The 25817-nt window shown below is 45.9% G+C and overlaps 1 protein-coding gene and 1 pseudogene across 1 annotated transcript; both read left to right on the top strand.

Moving 5' to 3' along the window:
• The first annotated feature begins 8023 nt into the window (after window positions 1–8023).
• Window positions 8024–8121, top strand: LOC138095659 (U6 spliceosomal RNA; annotated as a pseudogene).
• An 8928-nt stretch (window positions 8122–17049) lies between these two features.
• Window positions 17050–20426, top strand: NFKBIA (NFKB inhibitor alpha). The gene is made up of 6 exons (XM_068991113.1): window positions 17050–17379; window positions 18014–18122; window positions 18451–18661; window positions 19053–19141; window positions 19264–19524; window positions 19881–20426. The coding sequence occupies exons 1-6, from the start codon at window positions 17153–17155 to the stop codon at window positions 19926–19928; spliced, it is 945 nt and encodes a 314-aa protein (XP_068847214.1). The 5' UTR covers window positions 17050–17152; the 3' UTR covers window positions 19929–20426.
• The last annotated feature ends 5391 nt before the right edge of the window (window positions 20427–25817 follow it).

Genomic DNA, 25817 nt, shown 5'->3' with positions numbered 1-25817 from the left:
AGTGCCATTGCCTTCTCCAGGGTTTCTTTCCTACTCAGTGATCGAACCCAGGTCTCCCACATTGTAGGCAGATGCTTTACCGTCTGAACCACCAGGGAAGATGTAAGTCAGTCACAAAAAGACTAGTACTGTATGATTCCATTTGTATGAGGTACTCGGAGTAGTCAAAATTATAGTAAGTAGAATGGTGGTTGCCAGGGACTGAGGGGAGAGGGAAATAAGTCATTGTTTAATGGCTGTGGAGTTTCGGTTTTCTAAGATGAAAAGAGTTTTGAAGATGGATGGTGGTGACAGCTGCTCAACAATATGGATGTAATTAATACCACTGAACTGTTACTTAAACATGATCAAGATGGCAATTTTTATGTTATGTGTATTTCACAATTTTACAAATTTGAAAAAAAGATCAGGGCTAATTCAGGTCAAATCCAGTATGCAAATATATAGACCTTAAGTTTCTAGGCAGCTAGTAAATTAAACAACAAATTTGACTTACCATCCCTCTACTACCTCTCAAACTCCTGGGGCATATATTTTACAAACAAGCTTCCCTATGTATTTACCGAGTGAGGGAAAAGTATACTTTATATGGGCAAACTGTCTTAAGCTTGCGTGTAGAATAAATTTATTTCACACATGTAAAGTCTCAAAAAACTTACACCCAACTTACATCCCTTTACCAAAGGGATAGCAGGAGATGGGGGAGTGTAAATTAGGATCCTGGGATTAACATATATACATTACTGCATATAATAGGTAAACAACAAAGACCTACAGTATAGCACAGGAAACTATACTCAATATCTTATAATAACTTACAATGGAAAAATATGAAAAAGAATATATGTATATACATATATATGTATATATATATATAACTGAATCACTTTGCTGTACACTAACACAACATTGCAAATTAACTATGCTTCAATTTTTAAAAATTTACATCCCAACCATTCTTTCTTAGCACACTACTATATGACAAAAGTTAGCCCTTAATTGCTACTATGAGGTACCATGTATTTTTTCCAAACTCTTCACAGAACTGATTACAAACCCCCTCAGGAAGGGACCACAGTTTATATTTCAACAGGATTTTGAGACTGTATTTGTACCACAGCAGAGATTCAGTACCTGTTATTTATTCCAGAGGTATTACAAACAGTAAGTGAATCTTCCATTAGCAGAGAGAAGGGGAGGAATGGAGTCAGTTAGGACATGGGGAGTGCTAAGGCTCATTTCTGCAGCTATTCACCCAGCAGCCCTCCATTAACTGGTCTCACCTAGTCCAGCCAATTTTACCTCTAGTTCTTGCCAACACACACTTTCCCAGAAATAATCATTATTAATATTCTCCATGATAAGTAGTCATATTTAATTATAGAATTAAAAACGTGGGCAGTATCTCTTGCTTAATTTTCAAAAATCTTCTTGGAATCAGACAACAAATAGCTGTGCCCCACTTCCAAGGAAAGATGGTCTCTGCAGTTCCACTAAATCCCGGTAGGTGGCGCTGGCACAGTACAAACCAGTTCCAGTTTGCCCTTGTTTATGGAAAGAGTCTATCTCCTTTTGCCAATAAGGTTATAAAATGTATTTTTAGTGTGACTTGATGGGCCATAGCTGTAACTTAACAATATCGGAATCAAATTGATACCTAATCAAACGGATGTAAGCTCTATTAGATTTCGATTAGCATTCATTCTGATTTGATTATAAGGCTTCAACCATTCAAATGGCTAATAAGGAGACATTTAGATAATTGCAGCTGTCTGGGGTTATTGCATTTGCTATCATTTCCACAGAGTGATTCATGTACAGACTGGGCCGTAAAATTTGTTTTTGTTGGTGGAGACAAGAAACGAGGGTTTATTGGGGTGGGGGCACTGTGAAACATTTTGCTGTTGTGGTCTGGCATTTGGGATTGTTTTTTCTTTTTCCTTTTTTTTTTTAATGGCATTGTTTTTTAATTAGAAGGGAAATACGAGTGTAGGGTGCTTGCCATTAGCTGTTTTCCGAAAAGGTAGTCTCGATTCTGCATCCACAATACTGTTTCATTTGGCAAAAGAAGAGAGACATTGGCCAAGTTTCCTTTTCCTCTCTTTTAATTGAACTGACTTTCATTTGAACTGAGCAGATTAACCACATCAAAACTCAGCTCCCGCACAAAGGCCTTCTTCAGTAAGTAGAACTGGGGTCTCTCTTCTCACTTAATGTCCTTCCTAGGTGCAAACTAGAGGTGTTTTACCAAAGCTGCTAGACCACTTAGTGAGGATACTGAGACACACTTTAAACATAAAAGGAGTACTTGAACTAACTGACCTTCAAGGTCACTTCAGCCCCCACCACCTAAGATTCTAGAGATCAACAAAAAATGCCCCTGTGCCAAAGAGCCCACAGACTCCAGGAGTGGGACAGGTCATCTAAGCTCCTAGAGCATCCCACATGTGGTATATTTTTCTGGATGGGACAGAGCTGCTGTTCCAGAGAGGTGGGGAAACTCACCCTTTACGCTACATGGGCCGCTAAGAGCCTGAAATTCAAGTCTGGAAAGAAAAGTCATCAGTGAAAACTCATTTGTTCTTAAATCCAATACTTAATAATTTTAACCCACAGATAACTTACTAATTTGTCAATATTAGTATTAGCTTCAAAACTATATTCCACTCAAGGAAACAGATATAGTCTCTGAAGACTCAAAACCAAATTGTGAGGGGAGCTTAGAATTCTCTTTTGTTCTGCTAGAAAATACGTCTCATGTCCCGACATGAAAACATAAATTCTCATAAATATTCCTCTATTCTCAGAGGCCTAGGATATAACCCCCCAGACTCCAGGACTACATCTTTCTGGTCCTGCATGTTGGGGCAGGACCTAGTCTGAGACTTCACAGACCACAAACACCTTGCTGTGCTATATAGATCCAATCCTATTCGAGGTCAGACTGTATGTGTGAGAATATAAGAAAAATATTCCATCAAGCCTAATAGTTTGCCTTCTATACATTCGAATATAAATTCAATAATCTTCCAGAAAGACAAACATCCTAGGCTGTCCTTTAAAGCACTGGGTTTTTTCTTTCCCCAGTACAGGTGGTTGTGGGGTGGGCCAGGATCCAAAAGTCTTGACCATAAAAAGAATGCAGACTGACAAACTGAAGGTCTGAGCCACCGCCCAAGACTCATGTGGGTGGGGTCTGTTTTTCCCAGAAGTGCGGACAATGTCATTTGTAATACAGAAAAAATGTGGCACACACTGCCAGGGCAATTCTCTCAGCACTGAGTGAAAAGATGGGGGTGGGATAGGGCATGGGTGAGGAAGGCGGGATGGGGCCGTGCATAGACACATGGAGGTGATCAGAGAAACGCATGTCCTCCCAGGCCTGTCTCTGCAGACAGGCCTGTGGGCAATTGTTTGGAGAAGAAAACAAGCAGCTGAGCAAACTCCTTAGCCACTCTGTGGAGGGAATTTCTATAACCCTTCAGTATCCCTAGAGCCAGAGCTCAAGTTTGGGACCTAATGTTCCCTTAGCAATAGATAATACGGTTTAGTCCAAGAGAAATGGAGTAACTTTTTAGGGAGGAATTTCCTAAATGTGAAAAATCCTTTCCTAAGATCCCAGCATTGACCTGGCTTTCTGAGATCTCTGACTTCATTTCCTATTGCTCTTCCCCTGACTCACTCCACTTCACCCGCAGTGCCTCCCTGCCGTGTTTCCAAGAGGGCCCACCTCAGGGCCTTTGCACTCACCCAGCTTGCTCTCTCCCTTCCTTCAGGTCTTTGCCGTTGCCCTCTCCTCTTCCCAGCCACCCTGCTTAAAATTTCAATATGTCCTCCTGCCCTGACATTTCTACTCTTCTCTGACTTCATTTTTCTCTTAAACACCCTCACTAGTGTAGTCTATATTTTACTTATTTATCCAGTATATTTCTGTCTCCTAAACAAGGTAAGCTCCCTGAGGGCAGAGTTTTGGACTGTATCTCCCATGCCAAGAAAAGTGTCTAGAACAGCGTGCGCACTCAGGGCAGAGCTTTGAATGAATCAAGTCCAGTTCCATATTCATACTTTCCGCAGGGACACTGACTCACATGAATTTCCTTCCAAGTGAATAACTATCCTGAGAGTTTCTTAGAGAATGGTCAAGCATCCTGGGAAACCCAGCTGCTTTCTAGAATCCTCCCTGCTTTTAAGTGTTTAGAAGCATCTAGAGCAGTGGTTCTCAAAGTGTGGTCCCCGGCCAGAAGCAATAAAGGACTTAGAGCTTGCAAGAAAGACATTTTCAAGCCCTACCCAGGACCTACTGGACAAAGATCTCCAGAGGTGGGGGCATGGGAGAAGGGGGGTGAGGCAATCTAGTTTTAAAAGCCCTCTGTTGACTCTAAGGCAAGCAGCAGTTTGAGAACTAACCACTGAGTAAACAGCAGAGGGCTAAATTATCTAGAGATATGGATTCTAGTCCTGGTCGACTTAGTTGTGTGACCTAAGTTGGTCACATCCAACATCCCTTAGCTGGGTACATCCCTTAACCTCATCGACCTTGTCTCTTCACCTACAAAATAAAATAGCTGCTAAATTTTTCTTCCATGATTTCAACGTACTACTGCTAAATCTTGCAATCACAGCCCTGAGGGACCTCTTTACTTAACCTTATAAATGTGTATTTGAAGTAATTCAACATTCTATTATAAGGAAAACTTTATTTTCTTTCAATCTGGCCTTTTCTCAAGTTTCCTGAATTGGTGAGCAATCTGTACAGTCACACAATCTTGCCACACTGGACGCCTCTTCCAATGACCGTCTTCTCATACCTCTCGCCTTTTTCAGCTTCTGGGACAGCCCCTCTTCCGATTTCCCTCCTGTCTCTTGAGCTGTTCTCAGATTTTTTGCTGGCTTCTTACCCTCAGTTTCTTAAGTGCTGGTGTTCGCATCTTGATTCTTAGAATCTACACGCAATTCTGGGTGACTTTGTCTTCACCCTGACTTCAGCTATTTCTCAAGTAAGCTGACGACTCCCAAATATTTTATTCTCTTAGAAATCTCCACATTTCTAGGTCCCCTGAGATTAAAACATCCAACAGAGAACCCATCACTTCCCCCACCCACTCTTCTTCCAATTTCCCCACTAAGCAGCCCAGGTCAGGAACTAGAAGCTCCTGATGCCTCCTTCTCTCTCCTTGCCTCTCATCCTCTCTTGTCCCCACTCTAGGATCTCCTTAGCCATCTCTCTCCTCACTTTCCAGTCACTGCCTTTCACTGGCCGCCAGCTTCATGCCTAATCCTCTCCAGTCTGTTTGCCACACTGTCCCCCAAAGCACACTGATGGCAGCCACCACGTAAACCCCCCAGGGACCTTCCTGGTGGTCCAGCAGTTGGGACTCTGCACGTCCACTGCAAGGGGCCTGGGGTCAGTCACCAGGTGGGGAACTAAGATCCCTCATGCTGCTTGGTGCAACCAAAAAAAAGAAAAGAAAAAAAAATTTGTAATTTAAACAAAACCCCCCAGGGGCTCTCCATAGGTTTCAAGGCACTGTTCTAGCTTCTCTGCTCAGTCACATGGATCTGCCTCATCTCCTTCCTGCCCACGCTCTTGTCTCCCCGCCCCCGCCCCATACCAGCCCACGTGCAACTGCTTGTTTCACACTTGGGTGCTTCACCACAGACTCCACCTTCTCCTGTGCCTTCTCCCCACTTTTCTAACTGACTTTCACTTGTCCCTTAAAAGCTGTCCTTTATCATCTCACACCTGTCAGAATGGCCATCATTAAAAAGAACACAAATAACAAATGCTGGGGAAAATGTGGGAATGTGGGAATGTGGGAAATGTGGGAATTTACTTTCACACTGCTGGTGGGAATGTAAATTGGTGCAGCCACTATGGAAAACAGTATGGGAGGTTCCTCAAAAAACTACAGATAGAGTTACCATAGGACCCAGCAATTCCACTCCTGAGTATACATCTGAAAGGAAGAAAAACACCAATTTGAAAAGATACATGCACCCCACTATTCACAGCAGCATCATTTACAACTGCTAAGATTTGGAGGCAACCTAAGGGCCCGCAACAAATGAAGGGATAAAGAATATGTGGTGTATATATATTTTTTGTCGTTTAGTCGCTAAGTCTTGAAGGACTTTTTGTGTCCCACAGGCTTCCCTGTCCTTCACTATCTCCTGGTATTTGCTCAAATTCATGTCCATTGAGTTGGTAATGCTAACTAACCATCTCAACCTCTGCTTCCCCTTCTCTTTTTGCCTTCAAATTTTCCCAGCATTGAGGTCTTTTCCAGTGAGTCGGCTCTTCATATCAAATGGCCAAAATAGCGGAGCTTCATCATTAGTCCTTCCAACGAATATTCAGAGTTGATTTCCTTTTAGGATTGATATATATGTGTGTGTGCGTGCATATATATATTCCATATATATGGAATACAACACAATGGAATACTACTCCGCCAGGAAAAAAGAATGAAATTTTGCCATTTGCAACAACATGGATGGACTTGGAGGGTATTATGCTGAGTGAAATAAATCAGACATAGAGACAAATATTGGATGATATCACTGATATGTGGGATCTAAAACAATACAACCAACTAGTGAATATAACAAAAAATAAACAGACTCACAGACACAGAAAACAAACCAGTGGTTATAGTGTGGAGAGGGAAGGCGGAAGGGGCAATATAGGGTATGCGAATTAATTGATCCAAATTACTATGTATAAAATAAATAAGCTACCAGGATATATGTACAACACAGGGAATATAGGCAATATTTTACAATAACTATAAATGGGGCATGACCTTTAAAATTGTGAATCACTATATTTTACACCTGTAACTTTCATAATACTATACATCAACTATACTTCAGTTAAAAAAAAAAAAACCTCCTTGACCAACCCTCACAGCCTGCCTTAATTTCCCTAATTCTATGCTCCCAGAGCACTTTGTTCTTACTTCAACCTCAGCCTTTATCACTCCTTACTCAGATCACTCCCGGATCTGATTCTCTCCCTACCAGCCTATAAGTTCCCTAACAGCCAGGAACCTATATATATATATATATATAATTTTTTTGTGTGTATCTTCAGACACCAGCAGTGCCTGGCAGAAAAGTGTTTAATAAACGCTTGACAAATTAATGTTTGTTTTTTTCTTTATATACACAACACTTTTTCTCTAGGGATCTGCTCTTTTCGTATTAGTCAAGTGTGTCAATATGTTACATTTCCTTTAGTGTAACCAGTCCTTTGACTAAACATAGCTGCAGGCAGTTAGGGACAGACGTCTATGCTGGATCCTGGATCACAAACTAAGAAAGCGAATTTGCTCAGCAGGAAAGACTCTGATGGGAGGCCTGGGGTAAGAAGGAAGGCCAGCCTGTCTGTGGGGGCTGTGACATTTTGAAAGCACCAAATTCACTGTCACCTCGAGCTTTTCCTGTGGGGCAAAAGGGGTGACAGAGGCGGGGGCTTTTGTCTTCTCTTGTGGGCAGATTTCCCCTGTGAGTTTTCCTTTTGTGGTGCCTGTGGCCACGAAAGAGCCTTCCCCAGGAACCCCCACCTATTTTTAGCCTCAGTTCAACACCCTACAGACAGCACCCCTCTCATGCACCTCTATGTTAATTTTCAATCCTGCTCTTGCCAAGATGAATCACCCAGGGCTGGCCTGATGAATTGCTAGACCTGAAGTGAGAAGACAGACTTGAAGTGAGAAGGTAAAAACCTTTAACAGTGGAAAGTTGCAAAGATGCCCTGACATCTAACACATCTAAGCCTCCCTGTACTTCTTTTACAAAACTGTCTTGTGTATGGTCACATGTCGTGTTATTTGAATGAAGTTCTCTGTGATCTGGCTCTTGAGATTTAGAGCCTGCATTGAATGACCTGAACTCCTCACTAGGATTTGCTCTTGAAGGAAAACTCATCTGGGAAATGAATTGTTCTAGATGTTGCCTGAATGAGGTATATGACACACCATCTATCGTTCTTGGGCTTTTTAAGTACTGATTATGTTAGTTGGTGCTTGCTTCCACCGCACATATAGTATGATACAGAGAAGAGTAGCATGGCTCCTACGCAAGGATGACACGCAAATTCATGAAGCGTTCCATATTTTCAGGGTTTCCCTGGTGGCTCAGCTGGTAAAGAATCCACCTGCAATGGGTGAGACCTGGGTTCGATCCCTGGGTTGGGAAGATGCCCTGGAGAAGGGAAAAGGCTACCCACTCCAGTGTTCTGGCCTGGAGAATTCCATGGACTGTATAGTCTATGGGGTCACAAAGAGTTGGACGTGACTGAGTGACTTTTTTTTCTTAATGTTAGTTGCTGTATGCTTTGTGATACAAGGTCAAGCTCTTGAGATATATTTTATGTTGAAAATGTTCCTGCTTCTAATAGATCACCCTGGAAGGACAGCTATCCCTCCACTGGGTCCAGCCCAACCATGTCTCCATAGGCCTTCAGCCTTGCAGTCCACTCATGGGAGCTCTGATGAGGCACCGCCCTGCTGGGCAACCTCTCAGTCAACTAGGTTGATTCCCATTCAGCCTTCTTCTCATTCCATTATGTCCCCCAAGGATTTCTGCCATGAGAAATACTCTAGGCAAATGCTTATCTTTCCTGTAACCTAGAGCTTCTGCCTCAACTTACTCTTTGACCTCTTGTGCTGAGAAACTTGACTAAATCATAAGCAAGCTTCCAGGACCTCATCTATCTCTGTACTGAAGGTTCTGAGGAGGAGTCATCTGCCTTCTTATTTATCCTGGGTCCCACCTTAGAGGGTACCCTCATGGAGCAGAGAGGAAAGAAGAGAAGTGAGGCACCATCTAGGTCTATTTGCAGTCTCTTCACTCCTCTTATTAATGCTCCAGTCCCCTGATGGGCTGAGTTCTAGAATGGCTCTGGGTCGACCCCCTGTCCTCCTCATAGTCAACACTTCCTTCCTCTGTAAAATGAGAGTGGTAACACCTTACTCCACGGCAGAAGCTGGACCAGATGAGCTCTTGAGACAGTTTCCAGACAGAGAAGAGTTGATTGGATGAAGAATGAGGTATTAACAGAAGAAGAGTCAAAGAACAAGTATCAGGACTTCCCTGGTCGCCCAGGGACTAAGAATCTGCCTTCCCATTCAGGGAAAGAGGGTTCCATCCCCAGTCAGGGAACTCAGATCCCACATGCCATGGGGCAACTAAGCCTGCGCTCCACAGGTACTGAGCCCAAAGTGCTCCGCAGCCCACACACCACAACTGGATAGAAGGCCCAGTGCTGCAATTAAGACCCAGGCAAAATAAATAAATAAATATTTTTAAAATTACCATTTAAAACAGAACAATTATGTTAGCTCTGAAAAGAGGATGCTTGCACTTTAAACAATGGACTGAACGAAAGAAACACAGAAGACATGAATTTTCTCCACCCCTCCCAGCAGGGCTCATTCCACCCCCATCTGTGTGTCCAACTAGAGTCGAAAGGGGACACCGAGCAATAACTAAGCAGTAAGAGTCAATGTGTGACCTCAGACCCCATGTACAAGCCAGGCCATAAGAATCAGAAGGATTCAAAACTGGCCAGAGTCCTCTGGGGAAAGGAACAGAGGGAGAGACTCTTGGAAAGGGAAGGTCCTGGCAAGGAAGTAGTAGAAGGAAGCTGGTCCCTGGGCAGGGAAGGACAGCAGACAATATATCCCAATACAGACCAGATCCCCAGGAGCAGAATGGTGGTGCTGGGAAGAAATGGGGACCAGGGTGGCCAAACTAGGCGGACTGTAACTCTGGAGGGCTGTGAATCCTGCCTGAGGAGCTCAAGACTCTGTCCTGCAGGTCATGGTAAGTCATTAGAGGTCCTGTTACAGGAAATAACAGGACAAAAATGTGTGTTAGTGAAAGGAAATTTAATTGTCTCATTGTAACCCTCTGATACTATTTGAATTTTTAACCACTTTTTCAACCAAGTGCAAATTCTGTGTTTATATATTTTTATTACTACAGAAAATATAACATATAATTTGTGCCATTACCTTTGAAAAAGTTTTAAGTAGGAACAGTCAAGCCACATTGTCAGAGTGTACACATGGGATGGGTCTGAATGCTGGCTTGGCTTTCTGGGTAAGTGACTTAACCTTTCAAAACAGAGAACGATCTCCATCTAGGACAACGCTTCTGAAGATTAAATAGGATAAAGTACATCAAGTGCCAGCCACGGTAAGTGCTCAGTAAATTTAGTATACATAACTTGAGAGGCTGCTGTCAAAAAACAAGGCCTACAGTAATATGGGGACAATGGAAACAGAAGGACACGGGTTCGAGTCATATCAAAAGTAGGATACACTGAACTGACCAGCTAGAGGGATTTCAGGAGCAGGAGTATGCACAGCTTTCCGGGGAACTGTGATAAATGATGCATTCGAGTCACACCTAAATACCCAGTTTCTGGGCACATCTTCCACCCAACTTGCCGGAAATCCCATCCTTAATAAAACGTGGGTCCTCGGAGAAGTTATTCCATGGACGGCCTGAAGATGTCGCTGCAGACAATACCATCCATACTGAGCGCCTCATCCTGTCTGGATTCTGCCATTCCAGCAGGAAAATTCCACTGTGGCTCTGTACTCCACCCCGAATTTCAGCTGCTGCTCCGCTCTCTCCTGTGAACACTCATCCTGCCCTCTCCCTCCTTCCCTGATGCCCGGCCACCTGGGGGTGACTCTGAGCCCTTCCAGACAGCAGAGCCTACCTTGTCACCAGGCTGTGCGTGGGCTTCCCTGCGTCTCTCCATCATCACATTTGTATAGATTTACCAAGACCGGCACCCGTGCTCTCACCCCTAAGCACGTTCCCCGAGCCTCCTGAGTTTCAATCAGTGAGCGTAGGGGTACACCGATTACTTGTCTCCTGTGCTCTTTATATTCTCTTCTAAATAGCCCATTTTTCAAATATTAGCATTAAAGATTTGGTGACGCATACATTTACCTCATTTGCTGAAAATGTCGGTGTTCTTGGTTAAAATAATCCCTGAACTGTGGCCTATATAAACAGCCGTGGGATATAGGAAATGATGAGCATTTCGGAGCCAAGCTGAGTGATTTATCCAGAGGGAATATGTCACAGTCATGGGACTGGATTCTGATGGCTGAGACTCAGCAACAAAGGGAAAATGTCCCACATTAGTTTCCCCCTTTCTCCCTGCTCACGGCTTCTGTTTGGAACCCTTCCTCTTTCTCTGTCCCTCATTTGTTTTCAGCATCTAAAAATCAGCCTAAGAGTATAAGATTAACAAAAATATACTACTACATATAAAATAGATAAGCAACAAGGATTTACTGTTTGGTCCAGGGAACAATATTTAGTATAATAACCTATAATAGAAAATAATAGGAAATATATACATTATATGTGTACATATATGAATATACCTGAAACTAACATAATATTGTAAATCAATTATACTTCAATTGAAAAATTAAAAATAAAAAGCCTAAGAGTAACATTCAGAATCAATTTTTTTATAAGTATCCATCATTAACAGCCTCAGAGAGAAGACTCCAAGACACATCTTGATTTTTAATACTTATCCAATACTGTATCTGGGGCTCTACTTCAGAGAACAGAGGGTCAAAAAGGAGGTTTGGGCAAGACATTATCTTGGTGATTACAAGAAAGGGCTAAGGATTAAGGTTCCTAAATCCTTACTCTATTTATAAACTGAAGCAAATCTATGATTATTTGTGATGCAGCTATGATTCTGTTTACCTTTGACCTAAACCATTCCCAAAACTTTAGACCACACAGGAAAAATAAAAATGTCTACATCCCCATACAGCTTCTGGAGGTGCTCTGACATTGAGAGGGGTCATGACCTCCTCCCCTGATTATGTACCAAGCGCAGGGACCTCCTCTCTCTTAGGTCCCACGTCCTGTGGAGAGGCCCCAGTGCTCCACCGCCTTGTGCCCTGACTGAACTCAGAGTGAATTTACACACAAGAAACAGCGGCAAACATACAGGCATGCAGAAGAAGCAATGCGCTCTTAAACCTCCACCCCCTCCCTAATCCAAGTCCTCCTCCCTGAACACAACAGAACATGAACCACCCTCACACCTGTAGCTTGGTTACTGCCAACAAACAGCCGAAAGGGAGAACCAGGAATTCTGGCCACAGATAACACGTGAGGGCCACCCCCACCCCCATCCCTGGCAGCAGCTGGTTATCCAACAGGCAGACCTGCCGAGCAGGAACACCTCAAGGAGAGGTTTATTGAAACCATATGAGTATTTTTTAAAAACCTAAGTAATCTCTGTAAGAAAAATCAGAGTTATGTTGAACTCGTTACACTTATTTTACAGGATAGTGTTGAAAGTTATGGGGGACAAGAGAGAACTCTCTTCCAGCGATTCCAGCCCTGCCTGCAGGGGTAGATGGAGCTTCCTGGAGGGACACACTCCACTCTCAGCCCCTGGTTACAGTTACACAGAAGAGGAGAACCCTGATGTTGCCAAGGGAGGCGAAGGCAGGTGCCTTGCCCCAAAGTACCCAAAGTATCATCATACCTTGGCTGAAAAAGAGGTTATAAACTCAGGGCCTGCAGGCTCGATTTAGTCAAAGGATGCAGAAATGCATTTTGCTTGTTTTTTTTTTTACAACGCTTTAAGATTTGAGATTTTTCACATTAAAATCCATTTTCTGATTTTTCTTTTTTTCTTTAACGATGGCATGTCAGTGCTGAACTTCAAGTGCTGCTTGGCAAAAATTATCTGAGCTGAGTGTGAGAGACACTCTCAGTCAGAGATGTCACCATTCCCTCTCACGTGGCCAGCGTCACGCATTTGCAAAAATTGCCTGGGCCCTACTGGAAAGTACGGGAAGGAGTTTAGGACCCTTTCAAACTTTGAGTCCCATTAAACTGCAGGATTTATAGCTAAAGAAACCTCTGAAGGCTTTGACAGTCTTATTTTCAGGTCACTGTGAAAGTCCTGACAGCTGTTTTTCAATGGAGAATGCTCCAGAGCATGGGAGCCCCAGGTTCTGAGAGGGATGGACAGAAATGGTTGCTAACCACCACAGGAGGAAAGAAGACTGGGATTCGAGGCAGAATATAAATTCAGAATTTCACAGCGGGGCATCCATCAGCAGCCTGCCTGTCTTGCTTGCCCTCCGGGGCTCTTGTCATAGCTCTTCCCTCTTCCAGCCTAGCCGCAGGGAGCCATGGACAGCCTTCTTCAGCAGCTTGGTTTGCTGGAGCTAAAACAAGTTTTCGCCACTGACACAGGACACCCTGCCCATGCTGTTAAGAAAAGTCAAATATGCTGGACCACCTGGTTGAACGTATAGAAAAATCTCTACGCTGCCAGGCCACTGGACACTTCAGGCAGGAGGTTCAGTCCACACTGTGCATGCCCCACCCAGGAAGAGCACATGAAGTGCCTGCAGCCCATCCCCAGGCCTCAATGGTGTTCCTTTTCCCATGAGAGTGGCTCCTGCTGCCAGTGAAGCAAGCAAGCATCACTGGGCATCCTGTCCATGATGCTTGCTTCTCCAGGGCTGCTCGTGAGCCACTTCAAGGCTAACTTATTCTTTTGCCTTTTATATTAAAAAAAAAGAAAAGAAAAGAAAGGAATTCCCTGACAGTCCAGTGATTAGGACTTCACTGCTGGGGCCCAGGTCCAATTGGAGAGGTGCTGCTGCTGTTGCTAAGTCGCATCAGTCATGTCCGACTCTGTGCAACCCCACAGACGGCAGCCCACCAGGCTCCTCCGTCCCTGGGATTCTCTAGGCAAGAACACTGGAGTGGGTCGCCAGTGCCTTCTCCATTGGAGAGGTGGGGACAGAACTAAGATCCCACAAGCTGCCTGCCACAGCCAAAAAAAAAAAAAAGGCTTTAACATGACTTTAAGAGGTTTAAACTTCTTTAAAATGGTCAAGATTAGCTAAAATGCTTCACAGTGAGGTAGGGAGGACTCTTAAGTGTATAAAGTTCTTTCTAAACCAAAAGTCAGTTTTGCTGTCTTCTGCTCCATCTGTTGCTGTTTTCTGACTTCCCCAGTATGTTCTCTGTCACCCAAACTGTAATGTTTGCTGATATAAACCCTTTAGAGCATATGACAGAGAGAAAACCTTTTGGATCACATTACCCACAACTGTCTCCCTGGTTGCAGGAAAACAAAAGGTACCTCCTTGGGAATCCCCACTAGAGGGACAGGTCATCAAAGCTCAGCACCTCCCAAAAGTTCCAAGTTCAGTTCAGTTGCTCAGTCATGTCCGACTCTTTGCAACCACATGGACTGCAGCACGCCAGGCCTCCCTGTCCATCACCAACTCCCAGAGTTTACTCAAACTCGTGTCCATTGAGTCTGTGATGCCATCCAATCATCTCATCCTCTGCCGTCCCCTTCTCCTCCTGCCTATAATCTTTCCCAGCATCATGGTCTTTTCAAAAGTTCCAAGGTGCCATGACAAATCACTGACTACCTAGGCCTGAATCTTACCACTAGGTGTCACACTAAACAATCAGAAATAAAGACCCCCCAGTTGCCCAAGGCTACAGCAGCAGCAGCTGCAGAAAACCATCACAGGAGGTGCAAAGAAACATATTCCTGAAAGACTCGACATATGCATAGTTTTTTTCAATGATCATTTTCAAACCTGCAGCTGACAATTGTCTTCTAAGGTACCTTTGTAAGTGGGGCAGTCAGAGTTTGCTATTTCTGTATCTTTTAAATGTATTTTTTATATATGAAAATCCCCAGATGGGAGAACATCTACTCTCTATTTTACCTAACAATTGGAGTAGAAAATACTTTGCACATCTTTCAAATTATAGTGTATTCAGTCTCATTTTCACAAGGTGTTTTCAAGTGTAAATATCATGACTGGTTTTTGGCTAAACAGGTTGGGATAGAAATTTGATAAACTGCCATAGAATGTCCAGGTAAATTTATCTGCATCTGTTTCTTTTCAGGAAAGTGGGGACAATAGTTCCTTACTTACAAGATTAGTTCTGAGAACTAACAATGTATAGCAGAAAGTGCTGGAGCCCTTCAAAAATTTATACCATGATATTTCTAAGAGCCGTGGTCACCCTTAAGCAAAGATACACGAGCATTTGTGATCCAATAATACAATTTTTAATCTGGAGAAAAATCTAAACAGCATTAAACCCAATCTTATTATAAAAGCAGGTATCCCATAGCAAAGTCAGCTAATCTCTCCAACTAATATGCAGGTAATTGGAGGTAAAGCTGGGAACTGAGGTTTCCTAGAGCCTCCATTGCACCTCTCCTAATACTTATGTATTTGTGTATCACAGGCAGGCCTGCAGAGGACATGGGGACTCTATCCCTGAGCAGTTCTCATTTTAATATATGACCATTACTACCCCGACAGTTTTACTTCTTGATTTTACTTTTTTCTCCCCCTCATATTTTGTCTCTCACTCCCATTGACCCAGATTCCCTACATTCAGATACTGGGGGTAGGGGAATGGAAAAGGGAGATGAGCAACGGAGGCTTGGTTAGTACATGGTCAGTTAAGCTGAAGATGATTGCAATAATCACCAGAAATCTCTGCAAAACTACAGAGGCTTCCTGGGACCTATTCTGAAGAACTCTGACCCAAGTTTCCTTATTTTGCTTGGACCAATTCTAGAAATAGATGAATGCATACCTCTCATTGACTAGGAGGTGGGGGTGGGGCAGAGAGCCTAGGTTCTATTTCTGCAGGTGAGAGGAGGGTGGTGAGCCTGGAGTGGCTACCCATATGGCAAGCATGGGTCCCATGCATGTCTCTCCCAGGCAGGAGAGCAAGGAGCCAGCAGAGGCAGGATGAAGGGCACCATGGGCTGCCTTGAGCCTCCTGCACTATGCCTGGCAGCTAATTTCTTAGCCATCCATAAGGCCTCATCTTGGATAAGGCACTACTCTACCCATTCTTCAGCCACCTTCCCCAAATGCTTCTGCAAAGTCACCCAGCAGAGGACCCAGAAGTATGCTCAGGGTCTGTTCCCTGCAGCAGCACAGCGCAGAGCAGGGAACACAACCTCCATAATTATTTCCTTACTTCAAGGGATTTACAGCCTCTGCTACAAAGACTCATACCTTGCTTTCCTTGAAAAATACCATGGTTGTTTTCACCGTTTTCCTGCATACAGGGCAGAGTGCTTGCCTCTCCTCCAGTCAACAGGATTGCTAATCCCAAGGAAATGATTTGACGGTTCCCCAGTGGCAACCCACTCCAGTGTTCTTGCCTGGAGAATCCCAGGGATGGGGGAGCCTGGTGTGCTGTTGTCTCTGGGGTCGCACTGAGTCGGACACAACTGAAGCGACTTAGCAGCAGCAGTAGCAGCAATCATTTAGGCTTTTAATGCCAAAAGCTTTAGAAACTTCTACCCGGGGGTCGGGGGGTGGGGGTGGGAGTGGAGAGTGGGCTGGGGCTGGCTATTCAGCCGGTGCCTACAATGCTAAGAGCCTGGTACTGGCAGGAAGGCAGAGGCAGCCACCTTCCACCGACCAGTGCGTCCTCCCCGCAGAGAGCTTTGGGGAAGTGAATCCCTACACCCGGCCAACATTTCCACTCGCGTTTTCAAAAGATTAAAAAAAAAAAAAAAACCGGAAAAGACCTGCAGGTCGGTAAACCCCAGTGAAGAACCAGCCTGCAGGCCTGCGTCTTTGGGATCTCAGCAGCTGACGACCCTAAATCAAATCGATCAAATCGGGAAAACCCAGGGAAAGAGAGCTTCTTGCAGAGGGCCAGGATTACTGCGTGCAGGTTGCAGGGAAGTACCCGGGGAGGGGGCCCGGTCAGGAGGACTTTCCAGCCACTCAGCGTTCATCAAAAAGTTCCCTGTACATGACCCCAGTGGCTCATCACAGGGAGTTTCTCTGATGAACCCGGGCGCGGGGTTTAGGCTTCTTTTTCCCCCTAGCAGAGGACGAGGCCAGTTCTCTTTTCTGGTCTGACTGGCTTGGAAATTCCCCGCGCCTGACCCCGCCCCGGAGAAATCCCCTGCCAGCGTTTATAGAGCGCCGCGGCGGCGCTGCCGAGCTCACAACAGTCCTAGCCCGTCGTCCCGCCCGCCCGCGACTCCGAGAGCAGCCAGAGCGCAGCGCAGCCCGCGGCCCGTGCACCTGGGGAGCAGCGCCCGAGCCTTCACCGCGCCATGTTCCAGCCTGCCGAGCCCGGCCAAGATTGGGCCATGGAGGGCCCCCGGGACGCGCTCAAGAAGGAGAGGCTGCTGGACGACCGCCACGACAGCGGCCTGGACTCCATGAAGGACGAGGAGTATGAGCAGATGGTGAAGGAGCTGCGAGAGATCCGCCTCGAGCCGCAGGAGGCGCCGCGCGGCGCCGAGCCCTGGAAACAGCAGCTCACCGAGGACGGAGACTCGTAAGTGTCGCGGGCCCGGGTGGCAGGGCCGGGTAGAGGCGCTGGGCCTGCAGCCGCAGGCGCGGGGCCCGCGCGGCGGCCGCGCACCGGGGTTCGTGCACCGACCCCGAGGCTGTGCAAAGGTGCACGGCTGCCTGCGGGGCCGGGTGATGGCGGGGACGCGGGCCGGGGCGGGGGGACGGGGCGGGGGTCGGCGCTGGTTTCCGGGGCCGTGGTCCCGCGGCTCTGTGTTGCAGCCGCGCGCACCCCCCGCACGCACACCCCCGTGCGGGTCCCCTCGGCCGGAGGCGGGGCGGCGGCGGGGACGCGAAGTCCCCGCTTGCATAAGGGGGGGCGGGAGTTTCTGCCCCGCTGGCGAGCGCCGCGCGGCCGGGAGGGGAAGTACAGGGCGTTCCGGCCCGGCGAGAGGGCGGGGCGGTCTGGCCGGCGCCCGCCGCCGAGCGCGGGGGGGCGGGGGGCCGGAAAGTCCCTGGGCGCCTGCCAGGAACACTCAGCTCATAATAACCTCGCGGAAAACACCGCGGCCTCGGCCTCCAGAAACCCCGGCCTTGCGCAATCCCCCGCGGGCCGCGCCTCCCCGGGCCCCACGCAGTGCACTCACCAGCCTTGGGGGTTTTCCCTCTCTTCCCCTCAGGTTCCTGCACTTGGCCATCATCCATGAAGAGAAGGCGCTCACCATGGAAGTGGTCCGCCAAGTGAAGGGAGACCTGGCCTTCCTCAACTTCCAGAACAACCTGCAGCAGGTACTGCTCTCCCGCCGCGTACCTCTCTCTCCCGCTCTGACCCCGAGATAAAACCGGGTCTTGCACATGATTTCTAGATTAACAAAGGTTTGGTCATTATCTGCCCTGATTTTTTACACCTGTGTCAGCCAGTATTCTAGAACACAAAATTCCATTGATTTGGGGAGGCCTTTACGAAGCCCATCTGGGGCCTCTGGTATTTTGCCTTGCCCCTGGTATGCGCCTGGGAAAAGCAGCACCCACAACCAAGATACCTCTGGGGTTCAAGGGAACACAGATGGTGGGTTGGATCCATGGCTTATCCTTTCTGTCCCTCTTCTGTTTGTAGACGCCACTCCACTTGGCTGTGATCACTAACCAGCCAGAAATTGCTGAGGCACTTCTGGAAGCTGGCTGTGATCCTGAGCTCCGAGACTTTCGAGGAAATACCCCCCTACACCTTGCCTGTGAGCAGGGCTGCCTGGCCAGTGTGGGAGTCCTGACTCAGCCCCGGGGAACCCAGCAGCTCCACTCCATTCTGCAGGCCACCAACTACAATGGTACGTCTGGCTGTCCTGCCCATCAGAGGGCAGGTGAGGTGGACACGGGGGAAGACAGGCTGACTTAAGGAGGCCAAGCAAGGCCTAAGCTCTCAACATGTGAAAGATGGAGAAAACATGTATAAAGGCCTAGTTGATGCCTTTCTAAAGTGCATTCAGAACCCAGATTCTGAGCTCTTCAAATTAAGAATGTATCCTTCAAAAGAATAGGGATATATGTATACCTATGGCTGATCCATGTTGATGTATGGCAGAAACCAATACAATATTGTAATTATCCTTCAATTGAAAATAATAAATTAAGAAAAAAAAAGAATAGGTGAAAGCTTCTGCTTGAGAAATGAGTGTTGAAACAAGTAGTTATAATGCTGTCTTACTTTTGGTCTTCTAGGCCACACGTGTCTGCACTTGGCCTCTATTCATGGCTACCTGGGCATCGTAGAGCTGTTGGTGTCCTTGGGCGCTGATGTCAACGCTCAGGTCAGTGCCTTACACCTTCAGATGGGGTACATCAGGCCACCCTGGTCCTCATTACGAGGGCTTTGCTGCAAGCAGAACTTCCAAACTCAGCCATAAGCATCTTGAATTCCTTATGGTTCCAGGAGCCCTGCAATGGCCGAACTGCCCTCCATCTGGCAGTGGACCTGCAGAATCCCGACCTGGTGTCACTCCTGTTGAAATGTGGGGCTGATGTCAACAGAGTCACCTACCAGGGCTACTCCCCGTACCAGCTCACGTGGGGCCGCCCCAGCACCCGGATACAGCAGCAGCTGGGCCAGCTGACCCTAGAGAACCTTCAGACACTGCCAGAGAGCGAGGATGAGGAGAGCTATGACACCGAATCAGAGTTCACAGAGGACGAGGTGAGTCCCAGTTAACTTGTTCATGGCTTTGCAAAAAGAAAGGAGAGAGGCCATTCTCCCTCCCCCTTCTAAGGCTCCTGGAGTTCCTCCTTATCCTGAGGGTCTCAATGTAATGAGCCTCTCAAGCATGAGTATGTGTAAGCAGAATCCCAAAAGCATGTCTTTTTTTTTTTGGCTCTTGTTGAAGGAGGATCCTTAAAGGAAAACTCCCTCAGCCCAGGAAATTCATTTACATTCAGTGTATAGAGAATGGAGTCCAAGAATACTTGAGTTATTTCCAATAACAGCCCACCCCATCATCCTAGCACCCTCGGCAAAGCCCTGCGAGTTTAACATGCCTTTTTTTCTCTTTTTAGCTTCCCTACGATGACTGTGTGCTTGGAGGCCAGCGTCTGACGTTATGAGCTTCAGAAAGAAGCTAAAAGAACATGGACTTGTATATTTGTACAAAAAGAGAGTTTTATTTTTCTAAAAAAAAAAAAGAAAAGAAAAAAAACGGGAGGGATGTACTTACAGCCACACGGCCTGGTCTGGAACATTTTACTCTGGATTAACCCTCAGTTTGTCATTTTCGTGAACTCTGGAAGAGGGCAAGAAAAATCATTGGAATTCAGAGAAAACCTCTTTTAAATATCACCTTTGGTGGGGTTTCAGGGGGAAGGTTATTCAAAATTTGATGAAAGGACTCTTATTTATTATGCTTATTGGTTGAATCACCATGGGTTCTGTGGCTGCGCCAGTTGAGTGACCTGGCATGTAACCATCAGGTGTGTTGTTAAACCGGTCGGGGGGGTGGAGTTAAAAGTCACTACCTGTCAAGGTGTGTTGTTCCCCTCCTGTAAATAGTGCACATAGTGTATTTTGTCAGTAATTATTTTGGTACTTTTAAGATGTATATTTATTAAACAGATTTTTACAAACAGAGTTATCCTGATCATTTTCATTGGGCTGCTGTGGGTCTCCTGCACGGAGAGTCATTCAGTCCCCAGGCGGAGGCGGAGGTGGAGAGCATGTGGGAGAACTCACCACAGCCACGGAACCCTCTCACAGAGCAGCTTCTCACACTGTTGACACCAGCCTCCCAGCTGGGCTTTGCAGGCAGCCCCGGCCCAGTGCGTGGGAGGGAGGCTGTTGTAAGGTGATAGGAAACATCAGTCTCAGGCTTGGGCCGGGCAGGCTGTTTGGCCTACAGCTGGAAGGCTCTTCATTGCCGCCTGCTTTTATCTTCTTGGTTTAAGCTATTCCGAGACCTTACTTCAGCTTTAGGAAATTATTTTGGCCAAGAGTAGTATGTGGAGTTTACATTTTCTAGAGCTGCGAAAGATCTCCTGTATGAAAAGTTCCTGAGGATGGGGGCTTAGGAATAGGACAGTGCTAACGTATGTTAGGTGCCCACCTCTGGGCCTTTGTTTTCTTGCTTACAAACTGGACCATCTGAAGATTGCACAAGGCTATCCGCGCAAAAATCATAACAGAGTGCCAGGCACCTAGTGCTGAAGAAAAAACGCAAGCCGTTGCACAACATCCTGTATTTCACACGGGAAGGAATAAGTCCACAGAGAATGTCCTGTTTGGGGTCACCTTTCAGGACACACAGGTGGTTAACTTAGTTAATGCACTCTTGTCTTCAGTGATTAACAGCTTTTAAGCACCATCCACCTACAAATCGGCCTATTGTACTGTTAGCTGCAGGATAAAACTGACAAAAGTCTGGGTCTTTTCATCAGTTCAATCTGATTCTCCTCAATGATTCTACAGAAGAAGATTCCACAAGAAATCAGTAACTTGTGAAGTTTAGGTTTAGATGCTATCAAAGTTTTTATCCCTAAAATGCATCTCTTGCCTAGACAGAAAGAGGAGTAAAGGAAAATTTATAGCATTGCAGAAAAGGCAGAATGGTGTATCAATACAACTCATGTACTTTGGCTTATGCCTAAGAGGACATTATTCTTCCCTTATGTTGTCCTCTTCTGGACCCATAAATGATGTCACAGTCAAGTGAATATGATAATTATCTTCTTAGACCAAAAAGGGGCCAATACCTCCTGAATCTTTCATATGTAAAGAGTATTGCTGTAGACTGGACCATGTGGTCAAAGCCGGCTCTATACCCCTCCTGCAGACTCACTCGTCTAGAGCTGAGCACAGTGGTGGCCCCTCTACCTGTCTCATCTCTCAGGTGCTACAGGGCCCTCGCTGAAACTCCTTGTCCCTCTTAGAGCACCTGAACACAGGTGTTACATGACTTAACACATGAATGTCAGGTTCAGCCCTCCACTGACACACATAAGCAGTCAGAGGGGTGAGGGGAGGGACATCCACCTCCAATCTCAAAGAACAAAGGTTGGAAATTGGCTCCCAATTTTGGAATGATTCCCTTAGCGGGTCTCAGTCAGATGTGCCTCTTTGCCCCTCGTGGTTGAGTGTACAAGTCACTCCAGTTCTACACTAGAGGGTTGGAGAGATGGAACAAATAGACGTGGCCCACCTGTCCTCAGGCTCCTTGGGGACGAGCTTATGTGTAGAGGCATGACCTTCCAGGCTCACAGCACAGAAGGGCCTCTTCTGACCCAGTTGGGCCCAGCCTTCCACCTTCTTGGCTTCATTCAATCTTTCTGCTTTTCTGGACCCTAATCTCCAAAGTGGATTCCATTGTCTCTATAAACCTGGAAGTAGCTGGCCTCAGTTTCTTTCCTCTCTGGATCATCTTCCTGTTCCTCCATCTCCTTTCTTTTTTTAACCTACCCTGCCTTCATACCACTGGTTGGTGGCTGGAGTTCCTGAAATAAAAACTTTAGAACTGAAACATTCTAATCCATGGAAAATCTTCCTTAGACTTTCTCCCTTGCAAATTTCTAAGCACACGAGAACCCAAGTTTTCAAAGAAAACAGTTCAACAGACTGGCAGCCTTCTATGCGCTCTGATTTTCTCCAAGAAGCCAAAGGTCCTGTCAAGACAGGTAGAAGCATAGGAGCCTTGGGGAGAAGGGAAGTGGTATAAGAGAGGAATAAAAATCATGTCAGCAACTTCCTTGAATTTAGTTCCTTGATTCTTTTCGCCTGCCTCATCCTCAGGATAAGTCATTTCCAGAAGGAAAGGTTTTTCTTTAAAGATGGGACAAACTCCAGTCTGAGCAATTTGAAGACTTTCCTTCACGTGGGGCCTAGAGATGTCAAGGCCGGGTGCCGGGGGGCATTTGCATTGAAACTTCATTTGCTACTGGAAGTGATTAAATGCTTACAGTTAGAACTGAGTCAGTGAGATGTACTTGCTTCGCCCCCTCTCCTCCCGATTTTCATCAACTCGCCCTAGGTAAAGTTGAAGTTTCATTTGGCAAGAAAGGTCAGAGTGGAACTACAGTCAGAAACATACCCAAGAAGCATTCTCCAACCTCTGGGACCTGGACTAGAATATCCCACTTCATTTCCCCATTTGAAGGGAGCATCACAGAAACTGAAACTGGATGACCCATGTGTGTTTCCCTCCTAGAGGGAATGCATGACGAAGCTTTATTATTCTCCAGGCCCTGTGCTAGGTGCGAGAGACACAAAAATGGCCTCTGCCTCAAAGAGCTCCTTGCTCAGGTGGAGAGAAAGATAGTACATAGAAGAGAGGATGACAGGATGAGGCACAGAATGTGATGTGAACTCAGATCAGTGGCCCCCAGGGCAGAATGTGGCAGGAGAGGCGGACCAAGAGATTACACCCTAGTTAGCTATCTGCTCCCCAGGCCAGGACTATCCTCTTATATCCCAAGTGACCAGTAGGCCCCTCTCAACAAGTACAGGAAACAAAGCTGTGCTCAGAACAAAACTAACTTCTGGGATGGGATTAAAGCAAGCTTCCACAGCACGCTGTACTGTTCATTTTTGCATTTCTGTGAGCTCTGAGATTCCAGAGCTGAGCCTGAAAGCAATGGAATGAATGACAAATGATGTGCGTGCCTTAGTCGGTTGTTGTTCAGTCGCTCAGTCGTGTCCAACTCTTTGTGAACCCGTGAACTACAGCACGCCAGGCTTCCTGGTCCTTCATCTCCCAGAGCTTGCTCAAACTCATGTCCATTGAGTCGGCGATGCCACCCAATCATCTCATCCTCTGTTGCCCCTTTCCCTAATCTAGCACTTCTTAAACTCAGCGTGCACTCGAATGTACACCTGTGTGCCCTGGAGATCTTGTTGAAGCACAGTTTCTATTTCCTTTGGTCCCAGGCTGGCCTGACACTTGCATTTCTAACAAGTCCCCAGACAAGGCCTGTGCTGCTGCCCCGGGGACCACACTCTGAGGAACATTCTGAATACACTGTTATGTTGGTTATTTATTAAAGCCAGCATTCTCGGCCATCCCCCTGGGTACCACTGACAAACCTGGACAAGCGTTTCTGCAGCTGCTCCTGAGGATGATCTAGCATCCGGCAATGTGAGTCTTTTGCAAAGAAGGGCTGGATCCTGAGGGCTGACATTAAAATAGGGGCCAAGGTGAAAAAACCTGCCATCGAACCAGGTAAGTGTATTAATAATAAGGAAAGCAGCTGATACAATGAAAGGCCAAAAGTGTGATCACCTGAGGTCTAAGAAAAGGACAAAAGCATGAAGGAAATGCACTTGGTGAATAATTCACTAATTAAGAAGAAGAACGTGAAAGTCGCTCAGTTGTGTATGACTCTTTGCAACCCTGTACACATGTACACATGGACTGTATAGCCCATGGAATTCTCTAGGCCAGAATATTGGAGTGGGTAGCCTTTCCCTTCTCCAGGGGATCTTCCCAACCCAGGGATCGAACCCAGGTCTCCAGCATTGCGGGCAGATTCTTTACCAGCTGAGCCACAAAGGAAGCCCAAGAAGAAGCAAAGCTGGCTTTAAAAGAAGGTTATTTGTCCCTTTCATGAGGTTGCTGCAGTGTGTTGGGAGGGGCCCCGACCAGGCCTCCTTCGAGAAGATGGAACGAGGGGTTGGCTTCCCTATGACAAAGTCCCTACAATATCCTTATCAGAATATGAGACACCTTAACAAGAAAAAAATCAAAGGAACAAAAAATTAGAAAAAAGGCACATGAGAAGCCTTAACAAGTACTGACTACAATGCATCAGGGAAGACCTTAAAGAATCACTTCCCCTTAAATGTTGCCAGCATTTCATGTTTCCTAATTTCAGAAATTCACTGAATATAGTCCATATGGAAAACATTCAGCCATTTGAAGATAAATTTTTGGGAAGCTTTTAAGTTGCTATAGTTTCATTTTGTACCCTCTTCCCCCTGCAGTGGAAGCTCAGAGTTCTAACCAGTGGACCACCAGGAAGTCCCTAAATTTACTTTTATGTATTCAGTATTACACATGTACATAGTACTTGCTCTATGCCAGACATTATTCTAAGTGGTTTATAAATATTAAGTCCTGGGATCCTCAAACTACTCTGTGAGGTAGGTACTATTATTATTTTCATATTTTTTGTAAAGGAAGCTAAGGCACAGCCATGTGAAGAAACTCAGCTCAGGTCACACAGACAGTAAATGGAAGCTCCAGGCCTGGGTGGGCTCTGGGCTCACATTCCCAGCTTGTGATATAAAGCAGCTCCCAACATGCATAGAGATTCCTATTAACTAAATGACTTCAGGTCATCAATTCTGATTTTATTTCATACACCTTTGCTACTTTTGTCCTTTCAAAATTGGATAAATATTACTTAAGGATGGTTTGAACTTCGATGGGCTGCTTAATGAAAGATTATCTGATAAAAACTCCATAATAATGCAGAGCATACAAGATAGATGTAAGACCTTGGGAAACCTCAGTAAACCAAACAATCGCATGGGACTGAGGCAGATTTGGACCCGAATCCTAATTCATCTCCTCTGGATGTTCAGTATCAAGTTTCATATGATTCTAAATAAAAGGAAATGAGGCATGTGTCTCCTTCCAGGAGTTTTCAGTTGTGTGGTCTATGTTTGTTCCTGACTGAAGCCAGGTCTACCCAAAGTCACTACATTAGACATTTTGGTCAGACATTTAACAACTTTGCAGTATTTTAACGTTCATCTCCAGGGGAACCCAAAACAAACAAGCAAATGCAACTTCCAAAGACCAGTGAATGATCTTCTTTCAGGTGAAATGCTCTACTGTTGATTCAGTTTTATGCTGGTTTTTAAAGTTCTCCTTTGAACAACTTTCCCACCTCCATCCTTAAGAGGCAGCTGTCCAGGCAGCACATTGCCACATGGCACGTCACACGGGGCCTAGCCAGTGGGGTAGCTCAGGCTCCAAAAACCTTTATGTGTATTTGCAATTAACTCAG

This window comes from Capricornis sumatraensis, chromosome 19 (assembly GCF_032405125.1).
Source record: "Capricornis sumatraensis isolate serow.1 chromosome 19, serow.2, whole genome shotgun sequence".
NCBI classification, from domain to species: domain Eukaryota; kingdom Metazoa; phylum Chordata; class Mammalia; order Artiodactyla; family Bovidae; genus Capricornis; species Capricornis sumatraensis.
This window is presented reverse-complemented; position numbering and strand designations above follow the sequence as displayed.